Below are 20,070 nucleotides of genomic sequence, written 5' to 3'. Positions count from 1 at the left end.
CTCTCAATCTATTGAGTTACTTAGCTGCCCCTTTGCTATATATATTTTCTCATCAGCTTGAGATGACCATAGTTGTACTTAAAGATGGTTAGATGAATCATAACAATTATTACATGAAATTGTTCCAGGTAATTATTGTCTCAAAAATGAAATTCTTTGGATTTTGATTTCTAGAATTAATGACTTATTATACCAACAATGTCTTTTCAAAAGCAGCCACATTTCTGACACATTTGTTATAACCTTTTTATAGTGACAAACAGAAATGGGTTGCTTATAAAGGAGATCTGTAGAATCTATGACCCTTTTGAAGAAGCTCACTTTATGGAACAGATATTTGATAGCCTCACTAAACTAGATGATCTCTTCAAAATCTCCCTCATTCATGATTTTGTCTTGAAAAGAAGGATGTGGATTGGATTGTTGGGTACTGGAAGGCTTTTCGTCCACAGTTCCGTAGTCTTAGATGAGTAGCGACTGGTGCCGACGAAACCTTTGTCATGGGGTAATCATTTTGAACCTCATGTATTTTGGTTGTATTTATTGTTCTATTCTAAGACCTCAGAGGGCATCTTTCTGGCCAGAAGTTACTAGTAACTGTGGGTCACTAGTAATACGGGAGAACTAAATGAGACTGTAGATAGAATAGTATTCATTTATTAGTACTACTAGAAAAATCTCAATAAGGGACCAGTGTCATCATTTTTATGTAAAAAAATGCCACAGTTTATTTGCTTCCTATTCTGATATCCTAAAGCTAAGAAGTTTAGAGGTGTTTTGTTATTATTATTATTTTTTTTTTTGGTAGGGAATAGGAGGAGCATTGGGGGTCTTTAATTAGGGTGGAGGGAGAATGACATCACAGAGATGCATTTAGATGATTACAGGGTGATGGAGAATGGTCTGGAAAATAGTTTGAGTGGGGGAAATACCAGAGACAGAAAAGTTGGAAGTTTAATTTACTAGCTCAGGCAAGTCACTTAACCTTTGGCTGCTTCGGTTTCCTTAACTATAAAATGGGGAAAACAAATATCGTCTACCCCATTAGGGTTATTGTAAGAATCAAATGAGACAGTGTTAGTAAATCACTTACCACATTGCCTAACACAGAGTAGGTGATTAACTGCTCATTCCATTGTGTTCCCTCCTTCCACCTCTTGGCTTCCTTCAAGATTTGGCCCCCAAATCGGCTTCTCTAAGAGGCTTCTCCTGGTCTACTGGCTTCTTTATTCTGCTGTCCCCTTGCTCTTTCACTGTTAAAACCTTTCTCTCATATTACCTTCTCTCCACTCTGAATACATCTTGTAGATGCATAATTGGCATTTCTATATTCCTCATTAGATTGTGAGGTCCTTGAAAATACATTAAAAAAAATTCTTTCTGTGCCTAGCTAGAGCTTAGCAACGTCTCTTGCACATAGTGAGCCCTTGATAAGTGCTTGTTGGCTGAATTGACCAGTTTCACATCCTTAAATATTCTGAACTGTCAAAGGAATGCGGGTCCTGGGACTCACCTCAAGGCTCTTCAGTGCCATACATGCTGCTTTCTGAAGGTGGAGGTTTGTCTCTGTCAGGGCCTCGCAGTAGTACAATAAGGCCTGGAAAAAAGAGACAAAAGGGAAAAATTGTCAATCGAATTTATTTTTGTATATGGTCAAAGAAGTGTGTTCTCTTGATTCCTTGGGATAAGTCCAATCTCATTAGTCTAGCCCAGTGGTTCCCAAACTTTTTTGGCCTATCGCCCCTTTTCCTGAAAAAATATTACTTAGCCCCCTGGAAATTAATTTAAAAAAAATTTTAATAGCAATTAATAGGAAAGATAAATGCACCTGTGGCCATCACCATCTCCCTCGATCGCTGCAGCACCCACCAGGGGGCGGTGACACCCACTTTGGGAATCACTGGTCTAGATGTTCTCCCCAGGGTTGCAGGCATCAGTCTGCTGTGCTGGTCCATGTTATTATGATTCTTTCCCATAACTGCTTATAAATTTGTCAGAGAGAATTCACTGCATGTACCAAAGGCTTTTTTCTCTTTCTCCTGAGCCCAAGACAGTGGCACACTCTGTCATCCCTTACCCACATTAGACTTATTTTTACCCTGGTCTTGGTTTGTTTTGAAGTTAGTGACAATTATTATGTTGGGACAGCTCAGGTGGCTCAGTGGATTGAGAGCCAGGCCTGCAGGTGGGAAGTTCTGGGTTCAAATATGGCCTTAGACACCTCACTTAACCCTTTTTTGCCTAGCCCTTGCTACTTTTCTGCCTTAGAATTGTTACTAAGGGAGGCAGATAGGTGGCTCAGTGGATTGAGAGCCAGGCCTAGAGGTAGGAAGTCCTGGGTTCAAATAAGACCTCAGACACTTTACTTAACCGCTTTTGCCTAGCTCTTGCTGCTTTTCTGCCCTAGAATTGCTACTAAATGGGGCAGGTAGGTGGCTCAGTGGATTGAGAACCAGGCCTGGAAGTGGGAAGTCCTGGGTTCAAATAAGACCTCAGACACTTTCTATTCTAGCCCTTACTGCTCTTCTGCCTTGGAACCAATATACAATATTTATTTTAAGATGGAAGGCAAGGGTTTGAAAAAAAGATGATACCAAGATAGAAGGGAAGGTTTTAAATTAAAAAAAGGAAATTAATTATGCCACTGCAATATGTCTCTGTGCTGCTTCATGGACCCTGTGGCAGTCTATGAAGCCTGTGGATTCCTTCGCAGGGTAATGTGTTTAATGGCATAAAATATAATTCATAGGATTACAAAGGAAACAAACAGTTCCTGGACCCATGGTTAGGAGTCCCTCCCTTAGATGGTAAGCTCCTAGGCAAGGACAAGGGCAAGGACCAGGGCCCACAGCCTAAGAGCATGTAAAGGAGGTGCTCAGGAGACACTGCCTGACAATGCTGAGCCCGAGGCATGCAGGGCACTAAACGTCCCGAGCCTGGGCAGGAGGCATCCATTGGTACGTCCTTATATCCTGCAGAGATATATAGCTTTACCGCTGCAATAACAACAGACTATCACATTACTCACTTTAGTTTGAGCTGTTGCCTAAGAAATCTTGACTGCTGTGAAACCTAGATTGGTAATACTGCTAGAAGGGAACAAAGAGCACGCTGGGTAGTAAGAACAGTTCACTTCAGTCAGTGCCCAGGCTTACAGGATGGATTTCCTTTGACAGAGCCTCAGGCTGATTAAAAATAAAGATCAACATTCCCAGAGAAGATTGTCATTACAGAAGAAGGGTGATTTTCTCCATGGAGAGATGTGGGAGGAAAAAGCAAGCAAATACAGCATTTTTCCTTTGAAGCTGTACGATGGTACAAGAACAATGAATCATTAAGAAGAAGTAGAGGCCCATAATCATTCCATGTCCCGCTATGGCAGTCAAACACTTCCCAGTGACAGGTGTTAGTGATCCTTTGGGATTTTGTATATAGCCTAGTCTACATTTGCTGCCACTTTCCTTCTGCTTTGTGAAATGGAGAGTATATTGGGGGGCAGCTTATATACAGCCTAGTCTACATTTGTAGGAACTTTCCTTCTGCTTTGTAAAATGGAGAGTATATTGGGGGGTAGCTTATATATAGCCTAGTCTACATTTGTAGCCACTTTCTTCCTGCTTTGTAAAATGGAGGGCATATTGGGGGGCAGCTTATATACAGCCTAGTCTACATTTGTAGGAACTTTCCTTCTGCTTTGTAAAATGGAAAGTATATTGGGAGGTAGCTTATATATAGCCTAGTCTACATTTGCTGCCACTTTCCTTTTGCCTTGTAAAATGGAGGGTGTATTGGGGGTCAGCTTATATATAACTTAAGTCTACATTTGCAGCCACTTTTCTTCTGCTTTGTAAAATGGAGAGTATATTGGGGGGTAGCTTATATATAGCCTAGTCTACATTTGTAGGAACTTTCTTCCTGCTTTGTAAAGTGGAGGCTGTATTGGGGGGCAGCTTATATATAGCTTAGTCTACATTTGTAGCCACTTTCCCAGAGTTGACAATAATGTTGGTCAGATCCTGGTTTTTGTTTTATAAAAAAATCAAACCACCATTTCCTTAGCTTCCAGTCTGTGCTAGCAAATACATTAGCATGCACATTCTTTAGTTGCCTGACAGATGTTCCTCTTGTCTTTTCAGCTAGATAACAAACCCAGCCCATGTGTTCTCTGTCCTATGGCCATTTGGACACAACCTGCCATTCAGAATGGTTGTTGAGCCACACGGAATGAAGAGATAGGGGTGTTAATGATAGAGGATTAAATGATTTCCCTGTTATCTAACCACTTACCTTTTCCCTGAAATGCTTGTTTTTGGATGCTGCTGCCAAATACAGGGTCACAGCTTGACTAATCTCATCATTGTTTTCAGTTAGAAGAAAAGCTAGGGATCGAAGCACTTCCTGCTGGACTGGGAGGTTGTTGGCTGTGAGATCTGTCATGTTCTGTAGTAGTTTTTCATCTCTTAATGACTGGAGAATTTGAACCATGGAGGCTAGGTTAAGAAGAAAACTGAGTTAATTAACATTCTGGTCTGTTTGTTTAATATGATAATTTTTTGACAAGATTTGCCTTTTTTTTAAAAAAAAAATTTTTAAAAATTAAAATTCTTTTTTATTCTGGTCTTAACAAACATCGTATAAAATAAACACATATATACCAAGTAGAATAGATAAGGATTATACATGAAACAATGAATCTCTGTTATGTATAGCTTACTTTTCCTTTCAAGTATTGTCTGTAATTCAGTGTTACTTTCAAATCAGTCCTGCAGTTTTAGATTTCCCATTGACCTTTCTCCTATTTTTTTCTTTTCTTTTTTAAAAAGCTCTGATCTGTTGCCCCAGAATCAATACTGAATACTAGTTTCAAGGTAGAAGAGAAGTTAAGGGCTAGGCAATTGGGGTTAAATGGCTTGCCTAGGGGTCACACAGTTAGGAAGTATCTGAGGCTCGATTTGAACCCAGGCCCTTCCATCTCAAGGCTTGGCTCTCTATCTATTGAGCCATTCTAGCTGCCTCTTTCTGCTTTCTTTTATGCATATTATATAGGGTATCCCAAAAGTCTGAATGTGATTTAAAACTATTAAAGCTTAAAACTGCTCTTAGACTTTTGGGACAACCCATACTTTAATAACTTCATTTCTTTTTCTTCTTTTTTGGGGGAGGGGGAATGTGGGAAGGAAATTCTATTCCTTGTATTCTTGTCACTACTAGCTTTTTCACACACCTCCCCATTGAAAAAGAAAAAACACAAAACACTTGTTACAATATGCATAATTTAGCCAAACAAATCTATATACACTAGCTCTATGTCCAAAAACACGTCTCATTTTGAACTTTAAGATCTCTTGTAACATAAGGATTCCACCATTAGTTTAATATTGCTTAAAGGATGTCTCAACTATGCTTACTTATTTCAACGTGTGATTAGGTTAAAATACAACCAATTTTTTAGTTAGTTGGATTAATTATCTGGTCAGTTACATGGGTGAGGGCCATGTTGGTGAACCTATGGCACATGTGCTGGAGGGGGCTGCTTCCCTCCCTCTCTCTACAAGTGCTTGTAGAGACCTGCCTGCAGCAGTCCAATGGGAGTGCTTCCTCCCTCCCCTGTCTGGGGTTAGGCAGGGGCTCACATGTGTTGTGAAGGAGCAGTTTGGGCATTCAGCCTCTCAAAGGGTTCACCATCACTGGGTTAGGACCGGGCCTGGAGCTAATATGGTCATAGTTATAGGTTTGATTCTCATTTATGCCTGTAGGCTGTTTCCACTTTTTGGTCCAGGCTTTTGAGTTTATTGGTGAGGGGAACTCTCAAAGCAAAAACTCTTACTATCGGTGTAGATCGGCACCTCAACTAGTCTTACAGAGTTGCCTGGTTCACTGGGAGGTTAAGGGACTGGCCTAGGATCAGAGACCCAGTATATCCCAGAGGCAAAATTAAACTCAAATCATCCTGACACCAAGGTTGACTCTCCATCCAGTACATCATTCTGCCTCTCTACCCCTCCTAGCTTGATGCCTTACAAATAGGTGTTACTGATCACAAAGACATGGAGGAAGAGAGACTGTGGATAGTATAAACCCATCAACACTATTGGTTGGAGACACTACTTGAAAAAAAGTCAATCAACAATGCACAACCCTCAAAGTATAATCCAGCTCTTTATTTGTCCTAGTCTGTTCTCCAAGAACATTTCTTTCTTTCTTTTTTTTTTTAGTCTTTCAGACTTGTTTATTTTTACAATATTGAAGTTACAGTATAAATTGTTTTCCTGGTTCTGCTCATTTCACTCTATATCAGTTCATATAAGTCTCAAGAACATTTCTTAGTAAAACATATTATAAACTTTGGTCTTAATTCTATAATTTACATCTGAAAAGGCCACAATGGAATACTAATGCCTCATATTTACTAAGCACTTTAAAATGTAAAAGGTGCTTGCTAACTGTGCATAATCTTTGATCCAGTAATAACACTACTAGTTCTATATCCCAAAGAGATTTTTAAAAAGGGGATGGGGGGAGGACCTACTTATAAAAAATTATTTATAGCAGCCCTTTTGGTGGTGGCAAAGAATTGGAAACTGAGGAGATATTCATCAATTGGGGAATGGCTGAACCATCTGTGGTATATGATGGTGATGGAATACTATTGTGCTGTAAGAAATGATGAACAGGATGATTCCAGAAAGAACTGGAAAGACCTATGTGAACTGATGCATCATTGTATATTATATTGTGGGATAATCAAGTGTGAAAGACTTAGCTACTCTCAGCAATGCAATGATCTGGGACAATTCTGAAGGACTTGTGGAAAAAAGATGTTATCCACCTTCAGAGAAAGAACTACTGGAGTTAGAATATAGATGAAAGTATACGATTTTTCACTTTATTTGGGTTTTTTTGTTTTATATGAATATTCTCTTATAACAATGAACAATATAGAAATAGGTTTTGTATGATAATACATATATAACACAGATCAAATTGCTTACCAACTCTGGGAAGGGGGAGAAGAGATGGGAGAGAGGGAGACAATTTGGATCTTATAACTTCAGAAAACTAATGTGGAAAATTGTTATTACATGTAATTGGTAAAATAAAATATCATTTAAAAAGTGTTTGCTTAATAACAAAACTGTGAGGAAGACGTCACAAATATTATTCCCATATTAAAGATGAAGAAGAAACTAAATCTGAGAGAATTGAAGTGACTTGTTTAGGTTCCTCTCTAATATAAAAGGGCTCTATATAGAACCTTAACTATATAATAATATTCCTCTTTCCTTGCCCAGAATAATTTTGCTTCACATTTCCATTTCATTTATCTTTTCTTCTGTACTCCACTCTCCTGAATTCTTGTGAGCAAAGATCACTCCTGTTTTCTATTATGAGAGCTCTATCTACAGAGCCAAAAGAAAATAGCAATTGGAAGACTGCAACCTATATGCTGCAAATAAAGTGTAAAGAAACTGGTGTTACGATTAAAATGATTTCAATTCATTTTAGGGTAAGAATAAGTTTATTGATTATATCTATCTATCGGTTAGGCCAGTAGCATGACCGATAAAGTGACACATAGGTCAATGGTCCTCTTGAATGACTAGAGATTTTGAATCTTAGCCAGGCAGCTTAATAAATAGAATTTTAGGAGTTTATTACTCATCCTCTCCCTTGAACAATCCAAGACATCTCCAGTTGGTGAATACCCAGCTAGGAAGTAGTCTGTCAGACCCTCAGCCCTTCCCCATACCAGCAGGTGGGCAGGTAAAGGTTTATAAATACTGCCTTGTTCCTTTCATTTACTAAACACATTCTGTTAAAAAAGAGGATATTCTTTGGGATTCCTAAGGACAAAGCAAATGCAAAAAGCAGTAGAATGGGGGCAGCTGGGTAGCTCAGTGGAGTGAGAGTCGGGCCTAGAGACAGGAGGTCCTAGGTTCAAACCCGGCCTCAGCCACTTCCCAGCTGTGTGACCCTGGGCAAGTCACTTGACCCCCATTGCCCACCCTTACCAATCTTCCACCTATGAGACAATACACCGAAGTACAAGGGTTTAAAAAAAAAAAAGCAGTAGAATGGATATAATCTCTGATGACCCAGACCCCAGATATGGGAATACACAGTAATTCTCCCTAATAGATAGGAATTGGGGCCTTTCTACTCCAGGGTCTTGATATAAGATTTAATATAGTATATAAAAAATAAATTCTTACACTAGTCAACATTAGAATCAGTTCCAGCCTTCCCATCAATGGCATGCTATCAGTTAAATTATTGGAGTATTGGTAGAAATTCCTTCGCTTACTCACCAGCAGACAGTTTACATTAACAAAGCAAAATTCATTTAAATCAATAATCAAGTATATTATGTTATATATTATCACATTATATAACAATACAATATATATTATGTTATAATATTATGATCAAGCACCTTCTATGTGCCAGACATTGCCATGAGCAAAGAACAAAAAGCTTTTAAATGACAAAACATCAAGAAAAAAATGGGATTACTATCAGGAAAGGCAATATAGTTAGAATGGAAAGCCAACAACTATCATGATCAGACCAATCTAATGGACCTTACCTTGCTTAGCCAAATGAATTAGGTAACCCTCAAGGTCACTCACACCATTCAGGGCAAAGTAATGATAATACTGAAAAACGGTGATGATCTCAGAGGAGAGACTGGAGGAAAGCAGAGGCTCAGCCCGATCCAGAATTCGACACACCAGAGTTCGAAATGCTTTGTGGAAGAAAGAGACAGGTCAATTCTATGGACTATGGAAGTTCAGCCCATCAGCTGAGGAGATCAGTGGCCAGGGTCACAAAGGCAGCGAGTAGCAGAATCCAACATTCAGACCCCAATCCTGTGACATTCTTTCTACTATCCCAGGTTGCCTCCCTATTTAGGAGTCTCAAGATCTCCGCTAGTGGAAGTTTTCTAGGAAAACCCCAAACTGAAGCTCAGGTAGTTCTTCCTAAGAAATGATAAAATGAAAAATGTTGAGACATTTTTCCAGTTATGTCCAATTCTTTGTGATCCCATTTGGGGTTTTAGGAAAGATACTGGAGTGGTTGTTTGCCATTTCCTTCTTCAGCTCTTTTTACAGATGAGGAACTGAGGCAAATAGGATTTGTCTGAGGCTGGATTTTAATATGTGTCTGAAGTTCAATGATCCAAATTGTCCCCCTTCCTCCTTCCCTTCCCCATCCCAGAGCTGGCAAGCAATTCAATCTGGGTTATACATGTATCATCAGCATTTACATGAAAAAAAAACAACCCTTCTCTTTTGTTTTACAATCATTGTATCAGTTCCAAGGCAGAAGAGTGGCAAGGGTTAGGTAATAGGTGTTAAGTGACTTGTCCAAGATCATACAGTTAAGGATGTGTCTGAGGTCATATTTGAACCCAGGACCTCTTGTATTCAAACCTGGCTCTCTATCCACTAAGCTACCTAGCTGTCCCTAGAAGTATGTACATTTTTGCAAGGTATTACAGCTGGACAACAGGCTGGTCATTTAAAAAACATTTTTGTCTGAATTTTAGACTCAAAAATTTCCTACTCTTAGCTTCACAATTCTAATCAAATAACATTTTTCCTACTGAACAGACCCTCCTTTAATCAGGCATTTTGTGGACTCCTTGCTGCTAGATAAAGTAGCCACTGCACTCACTGAAAGGACAAGATCAAGTCTGTAGGTCTGCATCATACCTGTTTCTGCAAGTCCTGGGTGTTCTTTGTTGACAGTTCTGGCAAAGTTGACCTCAAGCTGCTTCATTACCCTGTCAACTGAGGTGTGGTAGACACCTACGGGACTGCAACACTTTGTCCAAAAAGATAGGAGTGACAACTTTTTATGGAATTCTGGGATAGCTGGTGGGGAAAAAAAAGTCACATTATATACCTAGATTTTAACAGTGTGCAAAGGGCTTCCTCCACACCTCCCCTCAGAGTCACATAGTCTAGTTATTATTGTTCAAATTCAATAGATTAGGAAACCAAGGATAGGAGAGATTATGATTTGCCAAAGGTCACAGCTATTAAGTGTTAGCTTTAGTTTTCCAATGAAATAAAGCAGATAAAGGAAGTTGGGGAGATCGTGGGGAGAGGGAATGGTTGAGGGGTGGTGGTGGTGTGGGTGGGAAAATGAGGATAGGGGAAGTAGTGGAAAGCATTTTTTTTTAGAGTTTTAAGTATGTAATGCAGTAGGTTGATCACCAACTTCCTCTAGGAAGCTTCCATGTTGGTTTAAGATTCAAAGCTGTGGCGAGTTTCCCAAGTAACCCAGGAAGAGTCAAGAAAAGACTGTTTCCTCTAAGTAATAAATATCACAGTTCTTTCTCCTTCAGTTTTCTAATCCAGCCCCACCGCCTCCTCTTGTTATCTTAACTCCCATATTCTTAAATCTCAAAAAGAAAAAGACCAGGGCATCAAAACAGGAAAATGACCAGGGTTTCAAAGCAGAAAAGGATCCAAAGGACACTTGCTTTTTGCAGAGCCAAAAAGGAATGGGTGGCCTAAGGAACACCAAAGTTATCTTTGGATAGAAAAATTTGAAAATGTTTTCATGTTCAAATTCTTTGCTCATTTGAAGGTTTCTTAGGCTATAATTTATGTTGGGCCCCAAATTCTTCAAGCTTCTGAAAAAAGTGAAATGCTTTCTGGCATTGCTTTAGATAAGAAGAATGCTATAGTTTGGCTAATTATGAAATCAGAGAATTAAAGGAAAGTTAGTTGGCACAGTGGATACAGCACAAGGTCTGGAGTTGGGAAGATCTAGGTTTAAATCTGGTCTCAAAACATTTCACATCTGTGTGACCCTGGGCAAGTCACTTAACCCCCTTTGCCTACCCCTTGATCTTCTGTCTTAGAATTATTACTAAGACACAAAGTAAGGGTTAAAAAAACAAGAGAATTATCCTTAATGCCTTGATGTTTCTGGACTGGCACAAACTCAACCTGGATGAGGAAGGTGGGGGAAACTGGCCTGATGTCAAGTTGAATGCTAAATGGGAAGTGAGATGATAGGATATGGCCACATTTATAGGATTAATGAGAATAAAAGGGAGAGTTTTCATTTTAACAATTTGGATATATCTTCTCATCCCTTCCACAGCAATACTTTGGGGTGGGCAGGGCAACAGAGACTCAGTGACATTAAATGACTTGCCTAATGTCACATAACGAATAAGTGGAAGGGCTGAGATTAGAACAAGTCTCCCCACTGTGTTCTTTCCACTCAGTCCCGGCCAAGGAATGCCTCCAGAAGGCAGATCGGTGTTGAGTGAATGCCTAGCCGCATCACTTATCAGGGAGTTTCAGGCTTAAGTAATGAAACTAAACTAGAAAACCAGTCAGGGGACTTGCATGACTTTCATTTAACAGCTGATGTGAAACTCTTCCCAGATGACTAGGATTCTTTGGAAACTGAAATTCATGATTTTGCAAGTGTCCAATTTTCAAACCTCATGAGTTCAGAGTATTTTTGGCAGTCAGCATTTTCCATTTGAGCCTCCCCACCCTCCCTTCCCAAGCTTATGGACCATGTTGGGAAACAGTTTGCCTATGAGGGCACAAGCTAGGGAGTCTAATGGATAGAACACGCCAGCCCTGGAGTCAGGAGGACCTGGACTCAAATCTGGCCTCAGAAATTTCCTACTTGTGTGACTCTGGACAAGTCACTACTGTAGCCCTGATTGCCTAGACCTTGCCACTCTTTTGTCTTAGAACTGGTGCTAAGACAGAAGCTAAAGATTTCAAACACCCGCACAAAACACCATAGTTTGCCTTATAGGCTTGTGAATTAACTTGCTAGTTTTGTACTTTTCTTTTTAAAAACCTTACTTCTGTTTTTAAGAATTGATATTAAGTATCAAAAGAGCAGTAAGGGATAGGCAATTGGGGTTAAGTGACTTGCCCCAGGGCTATTCAGCTAAGAAGTGTCTCAGGCCAGATTTGGATCTGGGATTTCTCATTTTTAACCCAGCTGCCCCTAGTTTTGTACTTTTCCAGTAGAAGAAAATTGCCTAGCAGCCAGACATCTTGTGGGAATAAACCTACGTTGATTGGAGAGGGGTGCTATGAAGAAGAGAGAGTAGGGTATTTAGGGAAGCAAGAATAATCTTAAGACTTTCTCAAAATGGAAATGATCCCTTGTTTATTTCTATTCTATGGCCAGAGATGGCCCTTTATACCATCGTGCCATCTAAAAAGACCACCATTCTAGAGCTGGAAGAGATCTAAGAGGCCGTCTCATTTTACAGACAAGGAAACTGAAGCCAAGGGAGTTTGGGACTTTCTCCTGGTCACGGAGATCATCCTCACCTGGGATTTCGTCTTATCTCACAGATACTCACCTTCTATGACAGAGCTGATATTCCCCATGTTTTCATCACTGACAGCTGCAAGTTTTTCCATCACTTGGACTTGTCCAGAGAGCTTCTCTAAGAGATTTCTTGCTATTAATGGAGTTTTGCTTGAGAACACAATTTGCTAATAAAATGAACAAAGCCACTATTTCAATAGTTTTCATCAACCCAATTCAACAAACATTTATTAAGGGCCTGCTTTACTCCAAGTACTGGGTTAAGTCTTGGGAAGATATAAAGAGAAAGTGTAGGTGGCCAATCTCAAAACATTTCCTCCCATTCATCCCTTTGGTGTATGATGTAAAGTTTGATCACTTTGTACAGCTATTCCTGATTAATTTGAGCATTCAAATTCAAATGGAGTCCCAACAGCCTGATATAAATAGATGTGTTAGTATTAGTTTAGCTTTTATTTCTGACTATGTTTGAAATTGTACTTTCCCCTGTTCAATGTAAATTGATGAGGCTTTCACCCATTTCTCTTTCTTTTTACTTAAGATGTTAAGTTTTAACTTGCCCTTTAAAATCTACCATTTGTGAGGCAATTGGCTGTGCACAGATATGTATGTAATAGTGGAATAATTAATCTTCCAGGGTAGTTAGGTCTGAGTTTCATTGAGCAGAAGTAATGGTCAGGATACTATTAATATGATGCAATTATTTATGAAAATATTTTATAATATTCTTTTTTTGGGTCAAGCTTAAAAAGAGGTCATGTCAGGTATGCTAGGTGCTTAGAGTTTGAAAAATTAAACTTTCTGATAAAAGAAAAAGTTGCCAAGAATACATGGTGGTATTTGTTATACAAGCAAATGCAATATTAATAAACTAAGTCTTAACTACCCCAGACTAAGATATTACTGTTTTGTCAGCTCTATGTGTTTGTACCCTGATTGGATTTATAGGCTAGCAGAGTTTCACCTTAAAATGGGATGGATAAATTATTGATGAATCTGTAATTATTTTCAAAATCTGCAGTCATTCACCTAATTTTCCCAATGCCTTTCTTTGATTCCCTAATCTCAAAGTTTCATTCCATGAATGCTATGATTATGGATACTGGCAGTCATTTGACAACCTGAGTAATCAGTGAGCCAATGAGTTTCTAGAAGGAAATCATCTTCTTTTTGGGAGTCACCAGAAATATTTAATTTTTCACTGACTGGTAGATAATTTCCAGAGCAATTTATTTAACACAATATCAGGTTCAATGAGGATAATAAAAAAAAGTGTGAAAGCCGTCTTATAGAAATGCTCAGTGATAATAATATAGTCAAGAATAAATAAAAACCCTAGTTCATATTGACCAGAAAATGTATGTTATACACTTTCTGTTCAATTTCTTTCTGGTCTTCATGGCTTACCAACCCAAAACAGTGTTTATGGGACAATTTATATTCTTCAGATATATACTAGGATCCTGGCCAGATGGCTCAAATTAGAATCTATCTATATCTAGCGATCTTAATTGGTAGCCAATTTATCATCGCCCTTAAAAGCCATCTGAGGCCATTTTAAGTAGTCTTATTTGTGAGAGAAGGGGATGAGAGAATATGGCTATTCTAGGTCCACACCTGCTCCTCAGCCTAAGAAACTTGCTTTTGGTTCTGCACAGCTTCCTTTTCTACTTTGACTCTTCTAACTAATGGGGATAGAGAGTGAGACAATCAACTGGAGCTTGCTTCCAGGTCTGGGTGCCCACTTCTTGTTTACCCCTCTGAGGCATAACTATGTCTATGGATCCCTTATTGTAATCCCATTTCCTGGACAACTATATAGAGGAAAGGGGACAGGAAAAGTAGACTAAGTAGATATAGCAGATATACCATGCTGTCTTTATAAATTCTCAAGTGCTTGGCACATAATAAGCACAAGATAAATACTTTTCTATTCCATCCTACAAATGAAATCTCTTTTCCCCAGTACTATAGTGTAATTCTAAAATGTTCATTCAACATAAAAAATATTTTTAGAAATACAGCTAGAAATGGAGAGAAAACATATTGAGCATGTATGTTATCTCCCCTATTTAGGAGAGTGAGCTCCCTGAGAGCCAGGGTTGCCTACTTTTCCTAGTTAGTTGTATCCTCAGTAGGTATAATAATTCTTGGCACATAGGTGTTTAAATCCTTTTTTCCCCTTTTCTTTCATCTATTACTAGAAACGCAAGTGAGTGACAGCTTAGAAGTGACAAAAGAAACCCCCTGACTGATTTTGGGAAAATCATAGATCAATTCTCTGGCTCTCTTCTGACTGAAGAGCTAAAGTTCTTTGCTGGTATTTTTATTGGATTGAAGATAGTTGATTCATATCAACATGCTTTTTTTTTAAAATTTTAAACCCTTTACTTCTGTGTATTGACTTATAGGTGGAAGATTGGTAAGGGTAGGCAATGGGGGTCAAGTGACTTGCCCAGGGTCACACAGCTGGGAAGTGTCTGAGGCCGGATTTGAACCTAGGACCTCCTGTCTCTAGGCCTGGCTCTCAATCCACTGAGCCACCCAGCTGCCCCCTCAACATGCTTTTATTAGGGTCTGTTTCAGTGTTGTGTTCATTCTTTCAGGATGTTGGGCTCCAGGGCCGCTCAACATGAAAGGCTGGCAGCTGTACTCTGAAGGAAGGGGGTCTTATCAAGAACTGATTGTTATAAAAGTGGTTGGATATTTTCCTGAAACTGGTCTTGGTGGAGTAGGTTTGATGCTAAGTCACTGGATGTCAGTGACACACATAGCTTAGTTTAAGTGTCTGGAGGATGGAGAGCTAATGTTTGTATTAAGTAACTGTGAAAACTGTGGGAGTCAGAGTTAGTGAATGTGTCACTGGGGTGTTTAAACAGTGCATGTATCAGTAGGAGGTTGTTTGGGTACAGATCCCCAGAGGGTTCATGTTGGCTCCTGGAACTAATCTGCATTTAGGAAGTGAGAGGCAATGCAGTGCTTATGTTAAATGTATCTGGAAAAAGAGAGAAAAATAAAGGTTATGAAGTACTCCTTCTTTATATCCAAGCCAGCATGACTGATGGAGCACTGGTCCTAATTAATGTCAATGCCTCCAGGACATTTTGAGGACTAAGATGAAGAGATCTGTTTGGCACAGTTCTGATTCTCCAAATAGAAAAAGAAAATGCTCACAATGGCAAGGAGCAGATGTGGAGATAGAATATGTGTGTGTGTGAACTGGGAGTGACCATGTCATTGGATCTTTTTGCTGAAAATATATCACTTAAAGAGAAGGCTCTTGGAGTTCAATCTCAATTTCTTTGTAGATGGTGATTCTCAAAATTCTATTTTCTTTCACTCATTACCACACTACCATGATTTGCCATTAATTGCTCTGGGTAATTCCACTCCATTACCATTAAGAGACCTAGCTTCTTAGACTGGTGTGGGACCCTGTGAGATTAGATCTAATGATCTGCAGTATTTTGGGTGGATGTTCTCTCTCTGCCTGGGGCTGGACTATGAGCAATGTTTCAAAAAAAGAGGATGCAAGGAGGGTATGGGAACTTACCCATGCTAGCCAGAAAATTGGCAAGTTTGGTCCATAGCAAGGCTCTTTTCATTTTCCTATGTACTCATTGTATCAGTTAAATAAAAAAGGGGGATTTTGAAAACAAGCTTTAGCTGTCTACATGTGTTGGGTGCTCAGGAGACATTGAGAAATGAAAAGTCCCTTCCTTCAGGGAGTGTATTCAACTGAATCCGTTCAATTCCATTACATAGCAGCAATCTGTGGCACAAATAGAGAGGGAATACATACAGCAATCCTACCTGGATGAGCTGGGTACAGTATTGCAAATGCCTAACTATGGTGATGTCAAGGCTTTCGTTTCCTGTGGTCAGGGGAAGAGGACTTCCCGCTACACTGGTACCGACTCCCGTGTCTTCTGTCAGCGCTTCACTAGGATGCCCCCTGGCTTCAGGGTGAATCGATCTGTAACTGTTGAAGCAGGAGGGTGGGTGAAACATTCATAACTTTTAAAAAAAAACTATTCCTTCTGTCTTAGATTTGACACTAAATATTGGTTCTAAGACAGAACAGTAACAACTGGGGGTAAGTGGCTTGCCCAGAATCACACAGCTAGGAAGTGTCTGAGGACAGATCGAAAGGTAGGAGCTCTTGTCTCTAGGTCTGGCTCTCTATCCACTGAGCCACCTAGCCATCCTCACAACTGATTTTTAAAGGCAAGTGACAGGGCAACTTCACATAGCTACACTTGTGCCCCTCCAGAAACAGTGACTTGTCAGTTGACAGCCATGAAGAATGGAGAAACCATTTAACCAATACCCCATATCTCAGCCTGGAAGGCAAGTATTCTGAAATCAAGTGACTGAGCAGAGACCCATGTTTGTTCCTTAAGAACAATAAGCCTTTTGTAAAGGATTTTCATTAAGAAGCCTTTGAAACAGGCTCTCATTTTGCACTTCTTGTGTTTTTCTGGACCGTTGACAGGGTGATTTGCCAAATTTTCTGGGATTAAACCAGCCTCTAGATTTGTGGTTTCCCAAGAGCAATACTATTAAGAAATAATCTGTCAAAGCTTGTTTTTGTTTTTGTTTTTCTGGCTACAGATCAATGGCTACTTGAAGAATGAAAAGTGGGGGGAAAAACTACTGAAATGAGAGACGTTCTCCTACTCTGAACCAAAATGAAAGTAGTTAAACACTAAATATCTAGTGGCATCCTAAATTTCACCTTCCCTCTCACCAGACACAAAGACATGGGTCTCGCACTACCATCTCTTGTTTCTTTGCCCAGTGTTCTTTAATTGTTAAATCTTTACTTCAAACTTTTAAAAATCATATTATATACTACCTAGAATTTCTGGAACATTTATTTAAAGTTTTTTATTTTTTAAAAGCACTTTTAAATCAAGTACAGGACTTCTTAAGCAGGGTCCATGAACCTTTAAAAAAGATATTTTAATAATGATTTCGTTTGTAATCCTAGATTTCATTTTATGCATTTAAGAACATTTTGAGGAGTCCATAGGTTTCACTAGATTGCCAAGGTAGGCCATGACAAATCTATGAAATAGGTAGTACTATGCTTATTGAAATTGAAGCTTCTGTAAATTAAGTAGTTTTCCCAGGCTATAACAGAAGTCACAGAGTTTAGACTAGAACATGTCTTCCAATTCTTAGACAATTATATCACCCAACAGTCTTGCACTAAAATCTAGAACTAAAACTAAAGCTTGGGGGTAGCTAGGGAAAAGGTCTGGAGTTGGGAGGACCTATGTTTAAATTTGACCTGAGACATTTCCTAGCCATATGATCCTGGACAAGTCACTTAACCCCAATTGCTTAGCCCTTACCGCTCTTCTGCACTGGAACTAATACTTAGTATTGATATTAAGACAGAAGGTAGGTTATAAAAAACAAAAACAAAATTCAAATATTTGTACCCTAGGTTGGGTATAGTGGCATTGCATGTAACAAAACCTTTTCATATCATTTTAGAATTTAGCAAATGCTTTCACAAAAGAAGTGTGCAGTGGCATGTCCCAAAGTTTATTAGGCCCAACTTTGCACCAGGAACATATGGGCTCTAGTCCTTTCTCTGACATACTGGTTGAATGACCAAATAGCAAAACACTTGGCTCTCAATACTCCAGGTAAGTCTCCAAGATGACTTGAAATTGCAGAGGAGTAGTATATATCTACAAGCAGGTGGGTGGCTTAGTGGATAGAGTCAGAAAGTCTGACTCCCATAGACATTTATTAGCTGTGAGATCCTAGGTAAGTCACATAAGTCCTCAGCCTTAGTTTCCTCGGTAGTAAAATGGGCATAATAGTAGTATCTACCTCAGTTGTTGTGAGGATCAAATGAGATAACATGAAAAGAGCTTTGCAAACCTAAAAACTCTCTAAAAATGCTAGATGATGATAATCCACAGTTATAGAGGGAGTTTCCTCACAGGGTGTTCTCTAGATGAATGAAATGATAATTCTGGTCCATTAAGTCTGCTCGTAAACTGTCTCAAACCCATCTCTCTTTCCCCAAAACTCTTTGCTGAAATATATGAAAGCCTCCCCTAAATTAGAAACATCAAGATTTAGAATCAATTCAAATCCAATTAGGTTAGTAAGGATAACTTGCAGGGAAGAACTAATCACCATTATAATTAAAACACTTCATTAATTTTTTAGGTTGAATTTGAGTAACTCCGAGGTTGGTTCAACAACAAACTCCATGTGCCATTTTTCTTCTCAGGTTCTAGTTCACATATGAGGAACAAACTGAAGGAAAAGAATTAACCCTTCTAAAAGTTGGATTTCTTGAAATCAGAATAGCTTTAGTTTGTTGTAACTTGAAAACCTGTTCAAATTAAATAATGCCCAAAGTAGACTAGAGGTAAGAAAATCTCTTTCTCTGGGAAAATGTTTGGTGACCTCTTTGTAGTAACTGATAGAATTGGGCATGTTGCAACGTGGTTGTTTTGCCCCACCTGAAATTACAAAATAAAATGCCATGTTCTAATGCGAAAATATAGTTCTAGCCACACCAAGAAACACAATGAAGATCATCTTGGGAGATCAGCATCTTGACCATTCCACCAAAAAGACAGAGGACAAGAAGAAGGCCATGTTATAACAATTGGGGTAAGGAGTGGGGAAAAAGTAACCCTTTTAAAATAGTGCATAAATCTGGCCTTATGTTACTGTGATTGACAAACATAATCCATGCAAAGCCTCAGTGGGATAAAGGAAAGGAGAAAAATAGCTCAAAACAAAAGAAGGAATTAGTAATCAGATCCATGTGAAGGAGAACCAGGTCCAAACCTATGTCAAGGAAGAGTTCTCCTGAAATAATGCTTCTGTCTCAGTAGTTAACTACCAATTATTTACTTTGGGGACAATTTGCCGATGTTAAAGTCTAAACAAAAAAGAAATCCTTTTAGTTTTTTTTCCCTGGCTCTGAAGAAGAAACTTACAATGGCCTCCAGGACCAACTCCAAAGATTCATATTTTAGATGGGTTTAACCATTCTTGTTGTTGTTATTGTTGTTTCAGTTGTGTCCGACTCTTTGTGACCCGATTTGGGATTTTTTTGGGGCATAGATACTGGAGTGGTTTGCCATTTCTTTCTCCAGCTCATTTTACAGATGAGGAAACTGAGGCAAAAAGGGTTAAATGATTTGCTCAGGGTCACACAGCTAGGAAGTGCTTGAGGCTAGATTTGAACTCAGGAAGATGGGTCATCTTGACTCAGGACTCTATCCAATGTGCCACCTAGTTGCCCTGGGTTTAATTATGTTGGAAGTTTATTCTCATCTCTAAATAAGGGACCTGAAGAGATCGCAAAGCCATTTGGACAGTGAATAATCATCTTCCTTGAGTAATGTGTGCACCAGGATCCACAAAAGGGAAAACAGAATTACTGAATGTAGATGAGATAAGAAGAGAAGGGCGAGCTGGGACTAGCTTCTGACTTACCTATTTTTCTCAGTCTCAGTGTCTGAAAATACTGAGTCAGCACCTCCTCCAACATTACAAACCTCCTCACCATCCTCCTCCTCATCAAAGTCAGAGGTGTTCAGGAAATCAAAGCTTTCTAAAGCACTCTCAACTGTAAGACTTAAACTGGAAGACCGGCTGCGGCTTCCTCCTGGCTTGCACTGAAAAGGCAGAAGGTACCAATGAAAACATAAAAATATATGTATATTCTGAAGGAGAAAACAAACACACTGTACT

At 39.2% G+C, this 20,070-nt stretch overlaps 1 protein-coding gene across 1 annotated transcript in view; it reads right to left on the bottom strand.

The window, feature by feature from the left end:
* The window catches only part of RIPOR2 (RHO family interacting cell polarization regulator 2), a 62,505-nt gene that overhangs the window by 3,026 nt on the left and 39,409 nt on the right, over positions 1-20,070 (bottom strand). Inside the window, exons 14-20 of the mRNA XM_044683513.1 lie at positions 19,813-19,994; positions 16,144-16,312; positions 12,362-12,497; positions 9,717-9,878; positions 8,588-8,746; positions 4,288-4,490; positions 1,514-1,597 (exon numbers count right to left, since the gene is read on the bottom strand). Of these exons, the coding sequence (XP_044539448.1) occupies positions 1,514-1,597; positions 4,288-4,490; positions 8,588-8,746; positions 9,717-9,878; positions 12,362-12,497; positions 16,144-16,312; positions 19,813-19,994 (1,095 nt within the window). The remainder of the gene's footprint in view (positions 1-1,513; positions 1,598-4,287; positions 4,491-8,587; positions 8,747-9,716; positions 9,879-12,361; positions 12,498-16,143; positions 16,313-19,812; positions 19,995-20,070) is intronic.

This window comes from Gracilinanus agilis, chromosome 1, assembly GCF_016433145.1.
Source record: "Gracilinanus agilis isolate LMUSP501 chromosome 1, AgileGrace, whole genome shotgun sequence".
Classification (NCBI taxonomy): domain Eukaryota; kingdom Metazoa; phylum Chordata; class Mammalia; order Didelphimorphia; family Didelphidae; genus Gracilinanus; species Gracilinanus agilis.
Note: the sequence above shows the minus strand (reverse complement) of the source record. Positions and strands in the feature narration are given on the sequence as shown.